This window comes from Triturus cristatus, chromosome 9 (assembly GCF_964204655.1).
Source record: "Triturus cristatus chromosome 9, aTriCri1.1, whole genome shotgun sequence".
In the NCBI taxonomy this organism is placed as follows: Eukaryota; Metazoa; Chordata; class Amphibia; order Caudata; family Salamandridae; genus Triturus; species Triturus cristatus.
Window position 1 is genome coordinate 843,101,945 of NC_140592.1, and position 23,552 is coordinate 843,125,496.

General features: G+C 43.3%; 1 protein-coding gene across 2 annotated transcripts in view; it reads left to right on the plus strand.

Moving 5' to 3' along the window:
* Positions 1 to 21,855, plus strand: part of BAG5 (BAG cochaperone 5) — a 331,752-nt gene extending 309,897 nt beyond the window's left edge. For both annotated transcript variants that reach the window (XM_085626293.1, XM_085626292.1), the window contains one exon: positions 19,781 to 21,855. In XM_085626293.1, the coding sequence (XP_085482419.1) occupies positions 19,781 to 21,170 (1,390 nt within the window). In that variant the 3' untranslated portion in view covers positions 21,171 to 21,855. The remainder of the gene's footprint in view (positions 1 to 19,780) is intronic.
* Positions 21,856 to 23,552: the final 1,697 nt, after the last annotated feature.

Genomic DNA, 23,552 nt, shown 5'->3' on the forward strand with positions numbered 1-23,552 from the left:
TGGGTATTAGAGGCAGTGCAAGGGTACAAGCTGAATTTGTACAGAACTCCCACACAGCATGCTCTTCTACCCCCCCTACGTTTTTTCCCAACAAGAAACTCACTTTGTCAGTGCAGAGATTCTGGAACTTTTGTGCAAAGAAGCGATCATATTCACATAACCATATCACATGGGTTTTGTCAGCATGAGCTTTCTAGTACAGAAGAAAGGAGCTGGGTGTTGATTGGTTCTGAACCTCAATTCAATGTCTGGGTGAATTATCACCATTTCAAAATGGAAGGCATGTGTTGAGAGACCACCTCCAGGAAAAAGATTAAGACACATATCTGACGGTGCCCATTTTCCTGCTGCACAGGTGGTTTCTTCAATGCCAGTGTGACCCTCATTGGTACGTATTCGCCGCCCTTCCTTTTTGCTTTCATCAGCCCCTTGGTGTTTCACCAAATTGATGATAACCTTTGTAGTGACCCTTAGGCTCAGATGTGTAAAAATGTATAATTTATCTCTGCGACCTGATCGTAATGGCTCGGGATCGGGACAAAGTCCTGCTCCATCTAAACTGCATGATTCAGTTGTTGCAAGACTCAATGTCCCACAATCGTCTGATTCCCTTCCCAGTCTCTGGAATTTCTTGGATCCCAGATAGATTTGGTACAAGCTCATCTGAAGCTTCCTGCTCAAAAGATTGTAGATCAAGAATGACTTGAGGCAAGTTCTCTCGTCTACGGCGGTCTCTTTGAGAGTCCTTGTCAGGATTGTGGGGCTATTCGCTTCATCCATTCAGGTGATATTTTCAGGTCCCCTCCCTTACTGGGCTCTTCAACGCCTAAAGATCCTCAATCTGTGGTAAGGTTTATCGTACTCTGTGCAGCTCACCCTATCGGAGGAGGCCAAATAGAAATGACTTGGTGGCTTGACCATATGGATTCTTGGAATGGCAGAGCCATATTTGGCAGCGTTCCGGATGTCATTATGGAATCAGACGCCAGCAGATGGGGCTGGAGTTTGAGATGTGGCCCTGTTTCTATGGGAGGCAATGGTCTCTGGAGGAATTGCATCTGTGTATCAACTGCCTGGAGCGATCTGCAGGGTCGCTTGCAATCAAGACATTATCTCATCACAAAACTCAATCCTGTGTTCTCCTGCGGATGGTCAAAATATTTGCAGTAATATACATCATCAAGTTGGGGTGTATCCTGTCCTGACTCCTGGTGGAGATTGCCATGGATTTTTGGCACTTTTGTCTCCAGCACAAGAATTCAGTGACAGTGGAGTACAGGGGAAGACAAAGTGGTAGCATATTGGAGGTCCTGCTCCGTGAGAGATTCGAGCGACTGGAAGGTGCATCCTAGAGTCTTCTGTTGTCTGAACCAGCAGTGGGGCCCATGTGTGTTGGATCTTTTTGCCTTCCGCCTGAGCGCACCCCTCCCAATCTTCTTCAGCTGGAGGCTGTATCCCTGAGCGGTGATCTCGGATGCTATCCTCCAGAGCTGGCGAGGCAACATCCATTATGCATTCCCCCCCCTCCCCTTTTCAATATCCCAAAAGTCATTTCTCAGATGAAACGCCAACAGCGGAACTGATTCTAGTGACCCCTTGTTGGAGAGCCCAGCCCTTGTTCTCTTTGTTGCTGGAAATTTCATGTCTGAATCTGATTCAGATTCTCACCTTCCAGGACCTTCTCACCGAACCCTTGGGGTCTCCCTATCCTCCAATTTTAGGAGAGACTTGCAAATGCCGGGACTTTTGGAGCAAGCATTATTCTATCTCAAACAATCCTGGGCTTCCACCACTCACAAGCAGTATGCTTCTGCATGGAGGTGATGGGTTTGTTGGTGCGATGGATGGGGTGTGGGTCCCATGGGAGTGGAATTAAATCTGATCATTAATTTCGTGTTGCAGTTAGCAGACCAAGGATTGGCTTATACTTTGGTCTGCTCTTTCTGTGGGCCACCATTCTTTTGGATAGTAAACCGGTACAGGAACATCCTTAAGTTTGTAAGTAGCTAAGGAGCATCCATTCGATTCAACCTTCCAAAATATTCTGTCTTTTGGAATGTGAATGTAGCCCTTAGATTCTTGAGATCCTGGCCAGCTTGTAAAGATCTGTCTAGGAAGCAATTGTTAGCGAAGCTTTAAGTACTTTTGCCCCTCCTTTAATGCAGAAGAATCTTGGATCTTCATGCTCTGGACTTTACACAGAAGGTTTTTTCACCTTCTGTTGCGATTTGTTTATTTTATTTTTATACACTCGTAGTCTGTTTATTGAGCATTTTCAGTTAGTATAACATTTCTTGGCCAATCATGAAGTGAATTCGAGGGCTTGGTAAAGGAACGGATGTCCCGCTGTAAACTTAGGATATCATTTTGTGGAATCTGAGTTGGCATGGTCTGAAAAAGATGGAGCCCGAGAGTGAGCATTCATTTTTACCACATTTATCTGGCCCAGCCAGTAAATGTGAAGAGGCTTCCATCTCCTGACGTCTGCCAACATGAATCTCAGAAGTTGCGACCAGTTGGCCGGCATCCAGGAGGACAGCTTTGGGGTATAGTTGAGCCCTAGATTGTGAATTGTGCTGGAGGACCATTAAAAGGGCACTAGGCATTGTAGAGCGGGGAGGGCTTGTGGGGAAATGGTCCGATTAAGCATGCAGGATTTGGACATATTAATTTTGAAGCCCGATACCGCTTCAGATTTGGCAAGGCACCCACTATTTGCTGGCAGAGAGGTCGCTGGCTCCGAAGTTGTGAGTAGAGGGTTATCTGCGAATAGATTGATCTTATGAGTCTGACCCTGAATGGGATACCCGCCACTTCTTCCGTGTGACAGATCATAATTGCTGATGGCTCTACCATGAGGTCAAATAAGAGGGACGACAATGGGCAGCCTTGACGTGTGCCCCTTACAATGTTAATTGGAGCTGTGTGACACCCACTGACCCGGATAGGAGCTATTAGAGCAACATAGGATGCCATAATCGTAACTGTCATTCTTGGTCCTAAGTCTGTCTAGCTCAAGACCTCCCTGATGAAGGACCAGTTCACCCTATCAAAGGCCTTCTCCACATCAAGCGAAAGAAGGCAGGTTGGAATGTTGTGGGGGTGTGATTTCTCGATCAGGTGTGCAATCCAATGCATGTTTTCTGCTACCTGTCAGTCGCATATAAAGCCCTCCTGATCGGGGTCTGTAAGGCCCGGCAAGTAGCGTTTTATTCTAGTTGTCAGATCTTTTTACCTATTTTTGCATTCGTATTAAGGACCACTGTGGTTCGATAGGAACCGCGTTGACTAGGGTCCTTCCCCAGGTTAGGAATGAACTAGATCTCTACTGCACCCATTGTGGGCTTAAGGCCCGTTTCCTCTGTGGAGGAGTTGAACAGCTGGAGCAGATGGTTTTGCAGTTCAGGCAAAAATAACCAGAAGGAGGAGACCGGCAACCCACCCAGCGCTGGAAAGGGGAAGGATATTAATCACTGCGCAGAGCTCCACCATGGTTATCGTGGCTTTGAGCAGTTCCATGTGTCAGCGGAGATGGGTCCCAGTCGCAGGTACTCGGGTAGTCCTCTATCTGGACTGGAGGTACCTCGTCATTAAGGTATAGAGATGGGTAATACTCATTGAACGCCCGCTGCTTGTCGTGCTCAGAGATCGCCCATGCTCTTTTGTCTATCCAGAGTTTAGCTATGTGCTCTTTATCCTGCACTCGTCGGAGTTGCCTAGCTAGCATCATGCCTACTTTGTTCCCCTACAGATTTTGCCGCAGGAGCCCGAAGAACCCGCTCCCCCACCCGCTGCTTGTCTCACTGTCTCTCCAGGCGTGTCCTGTCAGCCATAGCCCTCCGCTCTACAAAAATGACAGCTTCGCAGCCCTGAGCCGAAACATCGGGCACCCGCTGCAGAACAAGGCAGTCATGTCTGGGGCCCCGACACCCGAAGTACTTTGGTGCAGGCAGACTGATTCACCAGCCCAGGGGTCAGGCAGCTTTCTCTGTTTGCCACCGGCTCCGTGGCTTGTGAAGAACGACTTAAGATGGCAGCCGTGTCTCTGCCAGGTCCGGACTGCAGATTTGCAGAGCTTTCACCTGGACGTCCAGGGAGGGGTGAAATTAAATCTCTCCCAGATGCAGGGGAGAATTACTGGTGCCCCGTATAGGGATTCGCTGTCTTGATGCTGTGGATGCTTGCTGAACCTTAACTTGGGCCTGGAGGTCCAACAAGACAGTCTATTCCATTCCCTGCTTGAGACTCAAAAATAAACCACCTTGGCCAGATGGGTTAAATATTGTAAGAAGCAGGCATAGACACTTCCTTATTTGACACGCATTCAGTGAGAAAGTCTTATTCGTTAGGGTTCAGTTTGGAGTACATTATGGTGGTTGCCGATTGGTATTCGGACTCTACTTTTAAGGTGTTCTTTCACAATTCAATTGTTGATATTGCTTCTGTTGTTGTGGGTCAGCTTTGAACAACCATAATCTGAAGCCACTGATCCTGACCTATCATAACTAGCGCTTCAAAGACTTTTGAGTTCTTTTAAGGACACCGGCGAGGATTATCCCTTCCTGTACTTATCTTACTGTTTTTTTTTCTTAAACTTTATTAGGTCTGACAAAGTTCCAGTTGGCATTAATACATCTTGTGGTACCTTGATCAGGATCATAATTCTCCAATTCGCTATACAGCTTACACAGTAGTAGGGAAAAAGTAGTAATGATCATTAAAAGTCTCATTACTCCCCATCCCCCCCTCCCCCCCCCCGATAGTCATTCTTTCAGCGTACTTCCATTAGTGTTCAATTTGGACCTCTTGTATGTGTCCTTGTTCTGGATTGAAGACCTCTTTACCCTCCCCTCAGGCGTGTCACTGGCATACTGACCCTGGCTTGTAATCCCCGTCTCCTTCAGCTTAGGTCGCACATTAGCTCTGTGGTATCCCTACAGGACCCCTCGTAGAGTACCTATGGCTTCTTGCTATTTCAAGAGACCCCCCCCCTTCTTGAGCCATGTCATGTAAGGCCGGTGACTGTGTTCTAACCTATTCCCGCTGGGGGCTCTTCTAATGGATCCTCCTCCCCTTCTGCATCTGGGGCCTTGAGTGCCACAACTAAAGCTTCCTATGGTTTGGCTGCATCCAAAGCCTTCCCACTCCACGTCCGTTTTGCTATTTACAACCTGATTATTCCCTCACACTCTGCCCACTTAATGAGTTCCTTCTTCCATCTGGCTGCACTTAGACCCTGTTTTGCTTTCCAGTGCATGGAAATGTCCCTTTTGGCTAGGAGTAAGCCCATGTCTAAAAAATGTCCTCGTGATTTTATTTTTGGACGTTTGAGGGAACCAGTGCAATAGGCAGTATTTCTGTCCGTGATTTCAGCCAATATCGTAGTCACCTCCTCCCAGTAATTACCCAGCATTGGGCAGTCCCAGAACATGTGTTTGAAGTCCGCATTGTCTTTATTACACCGGGGGCAGGCCGCAGTTTGGGTCACAAAGTACTTATTAATTTTCTCCGGAGTGAGATATGCTCAATGTAATATGTAAAAGTGTACCAATTAGAATATAGCATTTCTGGTGCTTTTCCAAGCCCTCTCTACCAGCTCACCCCAGGTTTTCTCTGGGATATCTTCTCTCGGGTACCCCTCCCACTTTAGGCTCAATGCCGATAAGGGGGGGATAAGGCTTCCCTCTTAATGCGCCTGTACAAACAGGTGACCGCCTTAAATGTGCCTACCGCCATCACTACATATTGGTACCCCAACGACGTTGGTGGTTCAGTGAGTTGAAAACCTTTGCTCCATGATTCAGTAACCTGGAACCCTCAAGATCAGCAATAACTTGAAGTAAACATATCAAATAGAAGCTTTTCTGGATCTCCTATCACATGGCATGAATTTTTGAACACTCCTCCTTACAAAACTGCGTCAGCTTAGTGATGATGGAGTACATTCTCTTATGTGCAGCTTTAGGTCCTGCCTCAGTATTTCGATGGATTGGAGGTTTGGAGTTTGATTTGGCCATTCTGATATCCTGATTCTTTTCTTTTTCAATAATTTAGTCATGGATTACTGATTAACTTAGGCTTTTTGTCCTTTTGGATGATCCACTTGTGACTAAGCTTTAGCTGCTGAGCAGACTATCTTGCATTTCCCTCTTGAATATACAGTTCTAAAAAGAACATAGTAAACTCATTGATTGTGAGCCTTCTATATCATCAGGCTCAAATCATCACACTCCCACCACCATGTTTGATAGTTGTTATGAGATTCATGTGATCATATAGAGTTTGGTTTTTGTAAAACATCATTGTGTGTTAAAACTAAGCAACTCCACTTTGCTCTCACCTAACCATAAGCCATTTTTCCAGAAGTCTTGTGGTTACTCGGATGCTGTTTTTCAAACCTAACCCTCACAGCAATGTTCTTTTTCGATAGCTGAGGTTTTCTACTGTTGATTTTGTTTCCTAATGATAGAACCATGAACTTTCTAATCTTTACTGTATTCAGTGGTCTGTAGACCTGTTTAAATGCAGATTATGACATCATGGATTTGTCTATATATGTGATAATATAGCAATAATAACTAGTACATCTTCTGTGTTAAGAGATACATTTACACATTGGCCACAAAGTTTAGGCATTACTGTTTAGTTAAACCATTGTTAAGGACAACACATGTTACATTTACATCTGGGGGTCATTACATTGCTTCATCCTTTTTTTCGTTGATTCCACTCTTTACCAGGTAGCCTAGAAGGAGTTCCGTATATCTCTAGGATATGCTGTTTACATGATCAATGTGAAGTATGTGACATTGGCCTCTCTGCAGTACTCAGTCCTGGAACCAGTCTGGGGCCACACCACGTAGATCCCTCTTTTCCCCAGAAGGAAATGAATCCCTTTTGGAGTAAACTGGAACTGGTAGATGTCTATCCTTTTCCTCACTATCGAGTACTTCTCAGTCAGCCAGAGAGTGTTAGGAGCAAGCTAAACTTGTCAGAGAATCTCTTATATTCAGGTGATGATTGATGGTACCCCAAATTATGTATGCACACTGTGGCCAGACATTTTTAATTATGATTATTTATTCAGCAGTATTTGTCTACAAAGCATATGCCGTTTCAGAATGATTATCATTATTATAAACAATTCAGCAGATAATCTGCAATTCAAGGTGAGCTTTGTGTCGCACTAAAGCCCTGGCACATGATTATTGCCCTCCAATCATTATTGCGAACTAAAACATGTTGTGCGCCATCCGTAACTCAGTTTCCACTTTGCCAGTCAGCTTTAAATGGTTCTCCATATCTCTCTTGGCTATACTTTTTGTGGAAGTAGTATGGAGTTTGGTGTCCCAGCGTAACATCCAGTCCTGTTTCCAGCCTTTCGTTGTCTGTCCCAGTCCTGTACCAGAGCTCACTGTAATGTTTGTTTTGGCTAAACGCTATATAGCTGTAAATAGAAGTTCACTAGGCCCAGCAGATCAATTAATGGTAATTGAGTGACTGGCAGCTCGAATGTTTCTTACAACACAAAGAAAACTTCCATCCAGTACGTTAAGAGCGTGGTGCTGGTCATCTCAAAGTGCACAAAGTTGGCCTTTGAATGACAACATCTTGTGCAGCCACCATCTATATCTTAGCAAAGATCTTTTTGCGTAGCCAGAGTCTAGTGTAGAAACATATAATTCAGTAGCCAAAGCTGATATCTCTTTGATTGTGCACAGCACAACTTCCATTGTTAGTCGGTATCTCGGAATTGGAATTCCAGCTCTGCCTGGTTGGTGAGAGTCCCACTGCTCTCCCATTGCTCTCCCATTCTGAGTTTCATTGAGTAAGTGATTAACTGTCTAGGATGATAATTTTTACTACCCGAGTGAGCATATTTAAGACTCAGTTCTGTCCGGTGCGCTGGGTAGGACCTTGATGATCTACATTGTGTAAAATGAAGGAATATGTCTAAAAGTGTAGTGCATCCCAGGTTCCTAAACTGATCGTGTTGTACAAATTAGATTTTGGTCACATGTCTCCCATCTTATGAAGTCCCAGCCTAGCCAACTGATATTGAGCTTTAGAATCCTTTGTAATTGGTGTGTTAGGGTTATTTTCAATTGGCAATTGTGGCATGTATATCACCTTCTTAGCTATACAACTTTCCTCCTGTCCTTTGCATGACCGTGGGTTAAGGAGCAGCAACATCTCTTTCAACTTCTCTTTGTGGAAATGGTAGCCCTGGGTGGAACCATAACCACACAAAATGTGTTTGTGCTGCATAAAATTGCATCTATGAAAGGCACTAGGAACCGTCCTTGACTATAAGAATGAGCCAGTGTCTCCCAACTCTTCGTTGGTTGCCTTCCTGCCCACATTAGGGTGATCACTAATTTTCTTATGGACTTTAAAGAATGCTTTATTTAAGGGAATGGGTATATTGACAAATTTGGGAAGGATTGCAACATTGATCGGGGATATCCTGCTTGCCATTGACAAGGAGAGGGATGCATATCTTTGCATCTTTTCCTTCAGTTTTGATACCACAGGGCCATAGTAACTGATGTCAATGGCAACATGCCTGATTTGTTTCAAGTAATCTGTAGTTAAAACCCATCCCCAGTTCTAATGATCTTGCACATAATATGGATCAAATTCTGCTCTGTATCTTTAAAAAAATATGCGGCTGATACCCTGCCCACATTTTCTTTTTTTTTTTTTTCTTCTTTTTTTTTTATTGTCCGCAAGAGAACATTACAAATTGTCTTTAGAGCATCTTATACCGTACCATCGATACAATATAACAACCACATTAAGAATATATCCCGGCACAAATCATTCCTAAGACAGTACAGTACCAATGATACCGTATGTAATTAAATCTGTATCCATGTTACAAGGAAGTTTCTCTTCAAATTATATATTACACATTCACTCAATCAAATCTGTTGGGCTTATGTATCAAGCGCCATTTGCCCCTATATAGCCTCCAATTTTATCAAAGAACAAGTTCCTCTTGCCCTAGCTAAAGCTTTCTCCATCTCGTAAGTTTCCCTTATAATGACCCACCATTCGCCTGTTGGGGGAGGTTTAGGAGAGATCCAAGCGCTGGCAAGTCGGGCAGTAAAATTGCATTAAGCCTCTTCAACCCTTGGGTCTCTTCTTTGTAGCCCAGCATAATTTCTATTGCTGTACGGGGAGAATCTACTCCTGGTTGTCCCCTCATCACCCGAACTAGCTTCTGCCAGAAGGGTTCTAACTCTGGGCAGGTAGCAAACGTGTACTAGGCCTGCAGCATATATGCCACATTTGGGGCATTTTCTTTCATCTCCAGTTGGCTCTGCTGAGCCCAGCTGGCAATCTTTTCTGGGGTGTAGTAAAGTATACATATTGTAAAAAATTTCTGTAGTCTTAACTTAACAGAGTGAATTGACTCTTCTATAGTTCCTAATGCCTGAGTGATAGTTGTGGGTGTAACATTTACCCCCAAACTCCTAGTCCATTGCACAGCAAGTTTTTCACATCCATTCTGCCTAAAATTGCTGAGACAGTGATGCATAATACTGATTAATGAAGTTGCTTAGCTGTGGCTTCTTATAGGGGCTCATAGTTCAGCGTAGGTATACACTCGATCTGGGCTGATATACACACCCCAAGGTATGTGGCTACTGAGTACACCCCCGCTATGGGTCTTTCAGGCCGAAAGTTGAGAATCACTTGTGTCTTTTAAACATTCAGCTTATAGCCTGACAGAAGGCCAAATTTGCTTGACTCCTCTTCAATAAAACTCATTGCTGTTGCTGGGTCAGTAGTAAAAACAGTATAGTCTGTGTGAGCGGTTACCTTAAGCTGGCTTGCCCTGGATATTAGTGGCGCTATTCTTATGTTGGAGTGTGGCGCCCGAATAAATGGCTCAATATAGAGTAAACAGCAGGGATGAGAGAGGGCATCCCTGTCTGGTGCCCCTTTAATATAGGGAAGGATAGTGATTGTAGTCCTGCATAAAGCAGCTTTGCCTCAGGTCCATAATACAGAGCCTGTACCCAATGATTACATTTCCCTCTAAACCCAAAAGCTGAGTGTGTGGCCCATAAATAGTCACAGACCACCCTGTCAAAAGCCTTCTCTGCGTCTAAAAGAACCATGCCTAAATTTGTTGTCTTTTTAGCAAGGTCAAAAGCCCCAACTGCAGTATAAACATGCGCAGTAGTATCCCTTTCCTGATAAAGCCATGCTGCTGGCTGGATACTAACCCGGGCATTATTGGAGCAAGACAGGTAGCCACAATTTTAGCGAAAAAATTTGCATCTGAATTTGAGAAATATGCCGATAAGAGCCACATTCCTCTGGAGGTTTATCTATCTTTTTTTTTTTTTAAGCCTATATTTGTCACGTTCCACGACGTTTCTGGGATCCTACCACTAAAGCCAATATGTTATATAACCGCCCCCATAGGCAGAACGATAAGGCTCTTGAAGGTTTTATAAAACTCGGCAGGTATAGAATCCTCCCCTGCAGCATTTCCAGAGGGGAGAGAAGAAATTGCCTCCTTTATTTTGTCATGCAAAATTTCCTCCTCCAATAAAGCCAATTCTCCCTCACTCAAAACTGATAGACCACACCCTTGTAGGTACTGCTGCATATCCTTCTGTTCTGGTACTATTGGTTGTGCATACAGTTTCTGATAAAACCTGGAAAATTGATCCAAAATTGCCTGTGAAGATGTCTGTAAAACATCATTTGTCCCTGTTATAGCTTTTATCCGGGTTTTAGCCCTGTTATCTGCTACTTGATGGGCAAGCACCTTCCCGATTTGCTCCCCATATTCATACTGTAAAACCCTGTGTTTATTGTATTTTACGGTAGTCTTCTCCCTTAATGACCGACTCATAGCTGCCCTTTCATCAATCAGAGAAATATGCAATTTATCTTGGTCAGTAGCCCTTCATTGAATCGCATCAGCATGTTGGATTTCAATAGCGAGCAAAGCTTGAGTAGCTACTCTGACTGAATTTTCTAGCTCTTTATTCTGCCGCCAGATGTATTGCTGCGTAACCCCTCTTAGGAACGCCTTCATAGAATCCCAAACAACGAAAGGAGAAGCTGTCCCCACGTTCTCCATAAGGAAATCCTCTACTTGTGTATTGATAGTAACCACATATCTACTATCTGTAAGCAAATAGCGTGGGAATGAAAAAGATCTAACTGTCTTTTGGTCTGCTTCGACCTTAAAGGACAATAGTATAGGATTATGGTCAGAGGATCCTAGGACACACTTCCATGGCTGCAGATTCCAATATGTTCTCCGAGACCAATGCCTATGCTGGGCAGAGTAATATGTATAGCCTGAGACAGTTGGGTGAAGTTGGCGCCAAGCATCCCTTATACCCTGCAGCCGCCCCATTTCTAATATTGCAGACCTCACTTTCCCCATTCTAGAAGTAGCAGCTGTTTGTCGAGTCAATAGAATAATCCATTACACAATTGAAATCCCCAATTATCAAACATTCACCCTGCCAATCTAACAGCTCAATATTAAAAAAAATCAAAAATAGTGGCGTCAATATTGGGACCATATACAGCACAAAAAGTATATTTCCTTCCCCTTATCTCTAGATGCGCTAGTGCCCACCTTCCTCGCTGCTCAGCCAAGCTGTTCAAATTTCTTATCCACAAATATAGCTGTGCCCCTTATGGAAGCATTCTGAGTTGTGCATACAACTGTCTGATACCACAAGTGTTTGAAAAGATCCCGATCTTTAAATGGCCAGGTGTGTCTCTATAAGTTACCCTGCCCTAATTATATTAGTATTCAACATTTCCTGCTACATCCGGCATAATCCCCCTAAACACATGCCAAAGTTTCCTGCACAGTCCTAAATTAAAATGGCTACCTCAGGCATCCTTCATAGGTGCGAGTAGAATTGTGTATCTTGAGTGACAGTTGGCCATTTATTCTCATATGTGGCTTGGGCATGGCATAAAACAGCTGTATCCAGCTAATAAATTCACACCACAGTCCCAAACCTCTATGGTGCAATAAACGAAAGTTTAGCTTTGTTAGGTCGACCGCATTCTGTATATAAAACCAAAAACCTGCCATTTCTTTGAGGTGAATCTGATGAGAGGGCAAAACGTGGAAAGATTAGCAGCTAGAGATAAACTCTGCCTTTTCTGGTAGAACCAAGCTGCACATGTGATAGGATTTGAGACTCAAGTATTTTTAACCAATATCTTTCTCAGTCATGTGAGAATGAAGTCTGACATTCTCAGTAAAACATGTACATCCAACAAGGGCAGGGACTGTCAGTTGATTCCTTTGTGTTCTACTGCAGCTTCCCAGAGTGTTCTAAAGAACAACTAGAGCGCTAACAGTCCTACTTATGACAAACGTATTGCACACCTGAAGCCATCTTGATTGGAATAAAGTGGGAACTCTTAAAACATTTAATTTAAAAAGGAACAAAATGAGGGGGTTAATTTTGCCGTATGATTAGTGCTGCAGAAAGAAAAATTAGGGCACATTTTGAGTTACTTCTCAAATCCTCTTCTATTTCATAAAAACATTCTGACATGCAGGCTGAAACCTGCACTTTCAATACCAGCAGCAGACTTCCGTGGTGAGCAGTAGCTTTACTACAGTGATCTAATGAGCAACTAGAGTGCTAGCATTCTGAATTTATGGCAAATGTGTGACACATCTGAATGCCTTCTTGATGGAATCAAAGTAAAAAACTGAAAGTATTTCCTACTGAGGAGACTGTAGTAAATGAGGAAACTTCATAACAAATAAGCCTCCCAAGATGGCCAACGGAGACAAAAGAGCCCAAATGTAGCACAAATATCACCCAGATGTAGCCCAATGACAGAAGTGTGCAAAACACTTTTTATCTTTTGTGTTTTTGCAGTTTTATATAGTGCAGACTTGTCCGGTATTGGAGTGCTTTACATGAGCATTGGTTACATCACACAAGATCAAATTCATTTTGGTTGTAGACATGGGGAGATTACGTGATTTGACCAGAATCACAAAATGTTGAGCTGAAGCAGAAACTCCAACCTGGTTCCCCAGTTGCAAAGTCTGCAGCTCTGGAAGTAACACCACATCCTCTTCCCCTAAGTGCAACATTCAATCAAGTGGTCAACTGGATAAAAAAACATAAAGATAACAATTTTTAAAAGTGCTTTGTCGCTATTTGAAAACTCAGAAAATATGTCCTCATTTTAGTTTTTTAGAGCACTAACCATAATTTTGATGCAAATAAGACCCTCTCATATATGTAATTTCTAAAGGAAATGCTCTAGGTATTACAGTTTTGATTACATCAAGATGACGTCAGGCGTTCCACACTTTTGTTATAAATATAGAATGTTAGCAATCTAGTTGTTCATTAGGATACTGTTGAGAGGCAGAGGCCAGGGCACAGACTCTGAAAATTGAAGGCAGGTAGGAGGTTGCAGAGGCAACAATTTGACCACACTGGGCAGGCAGGAAGGGCAGTGGCAGCACAACAGACTATGGAGGGCAGTGGAAAGGGGGGCAGGGGCAACAAACCAACAATACAGGACTGGCAAGAGAGACTGTGGCAATATAATAGACCATTGTGGGCAGAAGGAAGAGGCAGTGGTAGTACAACCATACATGCCAACAGACCGTTTCAGCCAGGAAACGTCCAATGTTTTTAAGCTCAAATGGGCTTTATTTGATCTGTCTCCTGTCTACAATCTCCTCTTTTTCAATGTAACTCAAAGGGGAAAATCAATACCCCAGTTTTTTTTCAAAATCTCCCTCTTACCAAGTTCAAAATGTTCGCAAGTATGGTACATTGTATCATGGAAGGCAGGAGGAATTGGGTAGGGACATGGACTCTGATAACAGAGGACAGGAGGGACATGGAGATGTGCACCAAACCGACCCTACAGGGCAGGAATCGGGGTTTGCAGCAGCACAATACACTACACAGGGCATGCGGGACGGGAGTGCAGCACAACAATCCATAGAAAGCAATAGGGAGGGGACAGGACCATGCACATGGACAACAGAGAACAGAGGGGAAAGAGGCAATGGTAGCTAGCTGACCATAATGGACAGACAGGAGAGAAAGCTGCAGCATAACAGACCATAAAGGGCAGGAGGGACGGATCAGGGGCATTACAATGGAACAGAAAAGCCAGGAGGGAGGGAATAGGGGTCTGCACATGGAAACAGAGGGCTGGGGGCAAGGGGGCAGGGCAGGAGCAGCAAGATGACCATCGAGGTCAGGCAGGATGGGCACTAGAAACAAGACACTCCATGGAGAGCAACAGTGAGACTATGATGGCATACACACAGACCATGGAAGGAAGGTGGGAGGGGGTCAGGGGCAGCTAGCTGACCACACAGGGAAGGTGGGCGGGGCCGTGGCAGCACAGAAGACCATGCATGGCAAGCGGGAGGGTTAGTGGCAGCACAATGGCTATGATGGGCAAGAAGGAGGGTGCAGGAGCATGCACAAAGGACCATGGAGGATAGAAGGGAGGGTCAGGACCTGGTTACAGACAAGAGAGTTCAGGGGAAGGGGCCTCACAACAGACCGCGCGGGGCAGGCAGGAGGAGCAGTTGCAGCACAACAGACCAGGGAGGGCAGAAGGGTGTGGCAGTAAAATGGACCATGGAGGACAGGATGAAGGGGATAGGGGCATGGCATGTGGACAGGCAGGGTGGAGGTGCCAGGGACAGGTTACAGTCATCTGACAATGCTAAGCAGGTAGGATAGGAGTGGCAGGCCCATGGAACATGGTGGGCAAAAAGGATGGAGCAGGGGCATGCACAAAGACATCGGAGGGAAGGGGGAAGGAGAATAGGGGCAGCAAGCTAAGCACAGAGGCTAAGCAGGAGGCCAATGATGGGGCATAGAATTGGGCAATGGAGGGCAGGAGGAGTGGACTTGTACATCATGCTAAATGGAGGGCAGTGGTAGCACATCAGACCATGCATGTCAGGAGGGAGGAGGCTAGTCCATGGATTCAGACAACAGAGGATAGAGAGGAGTGGGATGGGGCAGCAAGCTAACTGTTCAGAGAAGGTGGGTATTAGGAACTTTATTGTTTTTAAAATGTGTGTCTGTGCGAACTACTTAAAATATGAACAAGTATGCAGCATAATCTCACTTTTATTTAGAAAGAAGAGGCCGTTTGTGACTGTGACTCCGGGCTCACTTGGCAGAAACACCCCCTGACCCTCCACCCCCATCGCAAAATGTAATGCCCTTGAAAAGGGTAGGTGAACGCAGTGGTATATAGAACATAGACCTGAGAGCACGATTGAAAGTGAAAACTAGATATAGTGCATGGTATAAACTATGCACCAAAAAGTGTGATATAAGATGAACCGGGGCGTGAAATATAATATGCAATACATTGTGCGCAATGACTGATTAATTGGAGAGCGCGAGATAGCACAGGCACTAGCGCGTGCTACGCGCCTTGGAGTGTAATATGCACAGGGCAGTGTTGTGTAACCTAACTAGTCTCTAAAGTTGTAATATAAAATATGTGCTGGGGAGTGTAACGTTGCATATGCACTGTGACAAAGATATGGATCCCAGATTGTATTATGTATGGCATAGCACTGTGCCTTATAACATAGGCATCGAGGAAGGCACGTTAGATGGGGCAATATAACCCATGCGAAGGCAAGTGTGGCATGACATATTCACGGGGTGGTGTTACAGTGCACATGGGCTAGAGAGTGTCATAGCATACGCACTAGCTGGTGGAATACAACACAGAGGTGTGTGGCACTCCGTGGGCACTGGTGGATGTAACACAGCATTGGGCTCAGCCAGGAGCACACTGACTCTCAAGTGAGGTTCGTCTCCTTTCCAGAGAGTAAAATAAAAAGTATTACACATCCGGCGGTGGATGTGTATTTTATTAACCGTGAGGGGGGTTTCTTGCATAGTTTTTGTCGAATTTTTGTCGAATCCCCTTTGAATGGCTTGGTGTGCGTGTGTATTAAATGTGCCAGTCAATAGCTACCCATGTTTGTATAAATAAACGACAACGTTGTGTCTACTTGGAGAGTACACACCGGCGGGGGTGCCGGGATTAGGCACGGTAGAGCGTCAGACATGTCAGAGCTTCACTAGCGGTGTAAATACATTCCACGTGGATTCATTGTATGCATAGTCGCCTTTTAATGAATATCACGCAAATCGTCATGGTGATAGGTACATACGGTTTGTTCAGCATGTCCTAGGTGTTTCTATAAATATATTGCAAAAAAAAATAATAAAAAACAAAGGCCAGCCTGAGAAGGGGGCAAAGCAGGCCCCCGCCTAAAGAATGAAAAATAAAATAAATAAAAAAAAGGCCATCCCCCGGAGGTTGGGGTCCCCGGGGCCAATTAAGGCCTTGGGAGGGGTGCCACGTGGCCCCCTTCCAAAAAAATTTTTTTCAACAAAAAAAAATTAGGGGGCAGGCCCTGGGGGATGGGGTCCCCAGGGCCGATAAATTAGAAAAAGAAGGGGGGCCACACAGCACTCCTTCTTAAAAAAAATTAAAATAAATAAAAGACCGGCATCGCGCCGGAGGCCATGCCCCCTCCTTGCAGCACTCTGCAAACGCGCCCCCTGGCCAGTTGTAAGTTGGGGAATTAATTCCCCTTCAATACTTAGGGTCCCTGGGGGCCAACTAGCCCAACAGGTATCTCCAGTATGCGCCAGGGAGCTGCGTTGCAGACCGGTGTTCTGAGGCCATGCCCCTTTTTACACCTCTATGCAACGCAGCTCTGTGGCGCTTACTGGAGGTACCTAGTGGGCTAGTTGGACCCTAGGGACCCTCAAGATTCAAGGGGACTTAATCTCCCAACTTAAAACGGCCACAGGGCGTGTTTACACAGTGGGGAGGGGACGGGGCCTGAGGTGACGTGTGCAAACACGCACTGTGGCGCGTTTTAAGAGGTAGTTTTAATCCCCCTGCCCTATTATATACTACGGGCTTACAGAGGAGGTCATGCTAATCACAGGGGGACCCCAACGCATAGTGTTCCCTAGTGTATGTAGGTGTTTTCACTGGATTCGGAATGTCTTTTAACATAGCACTGGCTCTAGGACTGGTTATTCAGACTCAGTTACCACCAGTTTCCATCTGAAAAAGTTGAGGGTACAGGATGATTTTGCAACAAGGCTTCTTTCTGCTCTTCTGTTTGTTCTTTCTGCACGTTATCCTTCTTCCTGCACTTTTCTTCGTCTTTGAGGACTTCTGTTGCTTCTTTCTGCATTTCTTTTTTTTCTTTCTGTGCGTTTTTTCTTCTTTCTTCACATGTCCTATCTCTGTAGTCATAGTTAGAAATTAACATTTAAAAAACTTTAGAAATTCACTGAAAAAACCATAGGTTTCAGGGGCGTTATAGTTAGCTGGACTTTTCACTCGTACAAAACCATTGAAATTCCCCCGTTCTAGTTAGTTCAGCTAACTACAACTCGCGCACCCGCAATGCACTGCTGATGACGTCACATATTACATCACTCATGACCTGGTCAGTGACATCATTCATGACATCACTGATGACATCTCAAATGACATCACTGATGACATCATTCTTGTGATAGTGGCAGACCTCCTCTCTCCCTAATATAACCTTAATACACACATTCAAAAATAGAAACTAAAATTTTCAAAACAATGGACATACCAATACCAGTTACAACAACCTATTCAGTAATTCTAAGATCCACATACACATCCACTCATTCACCAACAGTCCTATACAGTCACTCATACATGTACTCACTCATCCTATGTACTCATACACCTATACATCCTGTTACACAACGCCACTCATCCATAGTTACTCACACACAGTCACTCATGCTAATAAAGAATCAAACATCCATTTACTTGCATATATAGTTATACACACACCACCACACTTACTTCTACAGAAACTTACACATACTTAGTCTTTTAAACAATCACTTCTAGAAACACATACTTATTCATACAGGAACTCTTCCAATCTCTCACTCTCATATACTCCCTTATATACACCAATAGTTACATATACTAGTTTAAAACATATGTAGTTACTCATAAAGACACTATTAAGACAGTCATTCATTCACTAACACACCCATGCACACACTCATCCACCTATATAGTCCTGCACACATGGTGTCTTCAACACATACAAACAGTGAGTCACTAATTCATGCACCGATGCACTACGTAATACCCCCCCACCGAACCATACAGACACTCACACTCATACTGATACTCAAAAAACCAACTAATAACCTATATAGACACTCATGTAGCTACTCACCAACCCATGCAGCCACTTATACACTAAGTGAGAGACTGATACAGATATTTACATATTTAAACATTACTCACTAAGCCATGTATTCACTAAGATACACTTAATCAGTCAGTTATACAATCAATTTTTCAAAAACATATCCTCCATTTAGACACTTGTATACCCATTTATTCTTCCATCGACCTTGAGATATACATATATAAAACATATTTAATTTTCAGAAAAACACACATTCACTGGATGATGTCATCAGTGATGTCAATTGAAATGTCATGAGTGATGTCACTGACCATGTCATGAGTGATGTAATATGTGACGTCATCAGCAGTGCATTGCGGGCGCGCGAGTTATAGTTAGCTGAACTAACTATAACGGGGGAATTTCAATGGTTTTGTACGAGTGATAAGTCCAGCTAACTATAACGTGCCTGAAACCTATGGTTTTTTCAGTGAATGAAAATATATATATATATATATATATATATATATATATATATATATATATATATATATATATATTTTTAATGCTAAACTATGCAAAAAAAGGAAGAAGGGAACTCTGTGTAGTTTCCAAGTTTTAGATTGACATTACCTCCTTATATGGAATACTCTGGACACTGAAACTGCTCACCTCAAATGTCTGCTTTTCTCACCGAGCTAGAACAGTGACCTAGTCCATTGCCATTATTGCATAAGTGAGGATCTGGGTGTACTACATCCATCATGTGATAACCTGGTTAGTGCTCAAGAGTACCTAAAAGAGTGTCCTATCTAAGTTTTATTTCGTACAGAACGATTCAATGAAATGTCACTCCATCAGTGTTCAGTAAAGCCCTCAGAAATGAAAGAATAAAAATCTAATTTGTGTATGGTTCAGTATTAAACTGAACTCCAAGAGCATCTTATGTGAGTTGTGAATAAGTGCTGGTACACTGCTTGTCTTCAATAACAACATTAGGAAGCATTTGTTAACTAGAAAATGAGAGAGATCAAAATGTATATTGTTATGGCGTTCTCATAGGAGGGCAATTGTGGGGTACACAAGCATTTTCTTTTCCGAATAGGAAGAAGTGCAAGTTACTTTTATTACTGAGGCATCTACAAATAAGATCTTGATAACTTGTTGTTATCGTGGCCTCCGGATAGTCTTGAAGTAAAGGATCACAGTACACCAACCGCTCCTTTCAGATGTTCTAAGGGTTTCTCCCAATATCGTTGGTGTCATTTTATCAAATCGGTGTATTGTATATGATGCTTAGATGGTACATACTGCCTTAAGTACCTGGACAAAATCTGGGCACTGACCAGGTGAGTCACATGTTTGCAGTCTCCTGTGATAAATAAAAGCCCTAGGTATCTTCCATCCTACCTAATGTCTTGTTGCATAAAACTAGTAGTCATTATAGCTACAGCCTTTAATTCTTGTCTTGTGTATATTTTGAGTTTACAGTTGCAGGTTTATGTAACAACATCTGTGTTTATTTTTTATTAGACAGACTGATAATTGTGGATGCAAGAAGACTATGGATATGGGTAACCAACATCCTTCCATCACTAAACTTCAAGATATCCAAAGGCAGGTTAAAGACATTGGACAACAGGTGTGCTCCTTCAGTGGCCTCCCAGGAGATGCTGATTATAGGAACCTGGAGCGATCCTTGACAAAGTATTTGTTTGAAATAGACTCTATTGAAACTGAAGGCAAGGCAGATGTTCAGCAAGCCAGAAAGCGAGCCGCACAAGAGGCCGAACAGCTTCTCAAAGAATTAGAACAAAATGCTAATCACCCATCCAGGCTTGCAATCCATAAGATATTTAAAGAAGCTCAACAGCTTGTTGAACGGGAGATCACCCCTCTCAACGGTGGCACATGTTCGGTATCCGATGAGTTTGAAGAAGGAATTCAGGAAATTGTATCAAGAATTGTTCAGGTGAAAACTGGAGGTAAAATCTTTTTGAGGAAGGCAAGGTATCGCACTTTAATCAGAGTCCTTGCTATCCAGGAGATTCTAGAAAGTTGCACGAAGAAGCAGATGTTGGCTCTTCCACTTTACAATGATGCACATCCTTCGGTTTCAAAAATTAATTCCATTATGTGTGATGTTAATCGTGCCAGAGGTAGCCTGATCTCCCTTCTGGCTGGAGTTCACGACAGTGAAACATACAAACATTTGTCTGTTGTACTGATTGGCTTGCTTGCAGATTTGGACTCTTTAGATGTCAGTGGGCACACCGAAGTGAGGCATTACAGAAAAGAAGTGGTAGAAGAAATCAACAGCTTGTTGAAACATTTGGATTTAGAGGTGGAAGGTGAGACAACAAGTGCGTATGACCTGACCCGAAATGAATCGATTCTGAAAATTGAGGAGATTCTAAACAAAATGAAACAAATTAAAGCAGAGCTTCTTAAAAACACCAGCTCAATTTCTGATTTCCACTCTGCACCCAAAACAGACTTGCAGGTGCTAATTTCACAGTTGGATGAGGTGAGTCCAGGAAAGAATCCGTGTATCCGGGAAGCGAGGAGGAGAGCAGTGGTGGAAGTACAATCTATCATCACATATATCGACTTAAAGGAAGCACTAGAGAAGAGGCAAACGTACGTTGAGGAGGTAACTACTGAGCATCCATCACATAAAGCAGTCTGGCTTGTCCTTGGAGACCTGTCTGTGCTGCAGGCGGAAGTACTCCTGTTTGGTGGAAAACGTGCAGACAAGGACTATGCCAGGCTGGAAGAATTCCTAACCAAGCAGCTTCTGGTTCTAGATGCTGTGGATTCCCAAGGAGATGAGATGTCCAAGCAAGCTAGAAAACAGGCTGTCAAATTTGCAAACTCCATTCTAAGTTATCTTGATATGAAAACAGATGAATGGGAATACTGAAAGTAGAAGCCATGCTGTTGGGTTTTCTGGTGTTGTGCACTTTATGTTGCGCTTTTGTGTTTTGCCGTTGCTTTGAGTAAACGCACAGGGAAGTAAAATGGTTTTGGATTTCCCATCGATAAATTATAGAAACAACTTTAGCACTTGACCATTGCCTGACCGTGTGAAGGGTCTGATGGGGTAGGTGAGAACAAAGAAAGTAATTAAATGTAACTTGCTGGCCACAGCAGACTTTATCAGCCTCACCCCAAAAAACAAAGACCTTCATTGTACAGTTTGAAAGCGTGTGATTGTATAGTTGTCTTACCCCATACACCCTACAGCTATAATGTTGCCACACATGAATGCAATCAACAAAGGGTATTGTTTGAAAGAGGAAATTGATTACTAGTAATAGAGTATTTTTTTCTTTGCATATCTGTTACTATGTTGATGAAGAGCGCTAGGCCGTATCTGAGCAAATTATCTTTTCAGTTAGCAATGTTTCCTATTGAGGCACATTTCTTTTTTTTTCCAGCAAGGATACTTTCAGTTTGTCCATACTCTCCGCTTTTATGTTTTTTACATCTGTTATGGATATCTTCAGCCTCTGCAATACAACTACGTGGGATCATGCAAGAGCATACCGTATAACTTTTTTTTCATAAATGGTATATCCGTTGTATTAAAGGCAATCTCAGATGTAGATATTTGTTCTTAATTTCTTTAATGTGTGATCGTTAGAAATATTATAGCTACAGGAATGTTTTTTTCAGTTTGATGTCGACAGTATGGCAAATGCTTATGTAAAGGTTTTTAATTGGTAAGTGCTCTGTAATATTGAATTGTCAGAACTGAGAGGTATGTTACTTGATAAACCAAAGACTTTTTTAAGAATGTGTAGAACAAAAAAGAGGTGTGAAGCTCAAAATTGACCAACGGCAAAGGAAAATAACAGAAGCCTAGCAATAGATGAAAGGAATCTCGTGTGACTTTTTGTTTCTTTGCTGTTACAAGTGAATGAGATTTGTATATCAGTTTAATTACAGAAAAAATATTTAATTATTTTGAATTATGTATGAATTAGACTTTGTTTCAAGTGATATTGCTAGAGGAACCCCCCTGGATAAGGTTGCCCAAATGTTTCATTACTTTCCCAATTGCTTAGGACTTTCTTGTTTTTTGTATTCCCATAACCATGACTAGTTTTCCACCTGGTCCTTACTTTTACCAAATGTCTAATAGTTGCAACTAAGGTAAATCTGGGTTTCAAAGTGTATCTATCAATGACAGAATTACGAACTTCATGTTCTCGTTGCAGTGTAAAATACTTAGTTGTGCTGACACCAGTCCGTTGCTCCTTTTTAGGTTTATTAGTGAGCTCGATAACTGGAAGCAAAACCGAACGTAACCAGCTTCTGCAAATTCGTAAATTAATGTACTTTGAGGTAAAAGAAATATGGTTAAAACTAAATATAATTGTTAGCAGCACAGAGGTCCTATACTATAAATTAAACAAGCGTTGGCATAGCCAAAAGGTCTCGCCTTTGGGACCTTGTAAGTAAAAAAAAAAAAACTGAAGTATAAGACTTCACGTTTACATTTACTTCGTGTTTAGGATGCAGTAAATGTAAACGAAGTCTTAAACTTCAGTATTTCTTTTTTTTTTTTTTGACTTACAAGGTCCCAAAGGCAAGACCTATTGGCTATGCCAATGCTTGTTTTTGCAGCAATCGATTACCCCAGCAAGCGGATTAAAGTACAGCGTCTGGATCCACTTCAGCAATGCAGTCTCTGCAGAGAACAAAGTCTGCGTCAGCAACAGCGGCGCGGTTGCAATCACGCACAACTCATGGCTAATTGAAAAGAATAGCAACATGCAGGAGTCCTTAAAAGAATTATTTGAAGGCGTAAACCATGATCCGCCGCAGTCAGGGTGAAATAATGGGACCCTGCTGTTTTCCAGGCAGTATGGTGTGCGCTTTGCATGTTGGTAGTTGTAGTTCACTACCAACATGCAAAGCGCACACTTGACGATTCAATCGCCACGGCAAGAGCAATTAGTAACGCCTAGGGAGCAATGGCGGGTGCTTCCTCATTGCGGAGATGCCGAAGAGATTAGCCTGGGAGTGCAGGCAGAGGCTTACATCAGCATTCAGGCCAGTGATGCCGCACGAAGCAGCATCGCGATCTGCGGTCTTCATTTTTCAATCACTCGTGCTTGTGGCGGCATCCACCTTGCGGGAGCGAGCAGCGGCCATATGTTTGTAATTAACGTGGCCGCGCCGCTGCCCGCTCCCGCAAGGTGGATGCCACCACATGCACAAGTGCAGTGCTTGAAAAGTGAAGACCGATGGCTAAAGGCCCTCCTAGAACAACGCATGCGCGCTGCCTAGGCGAGAC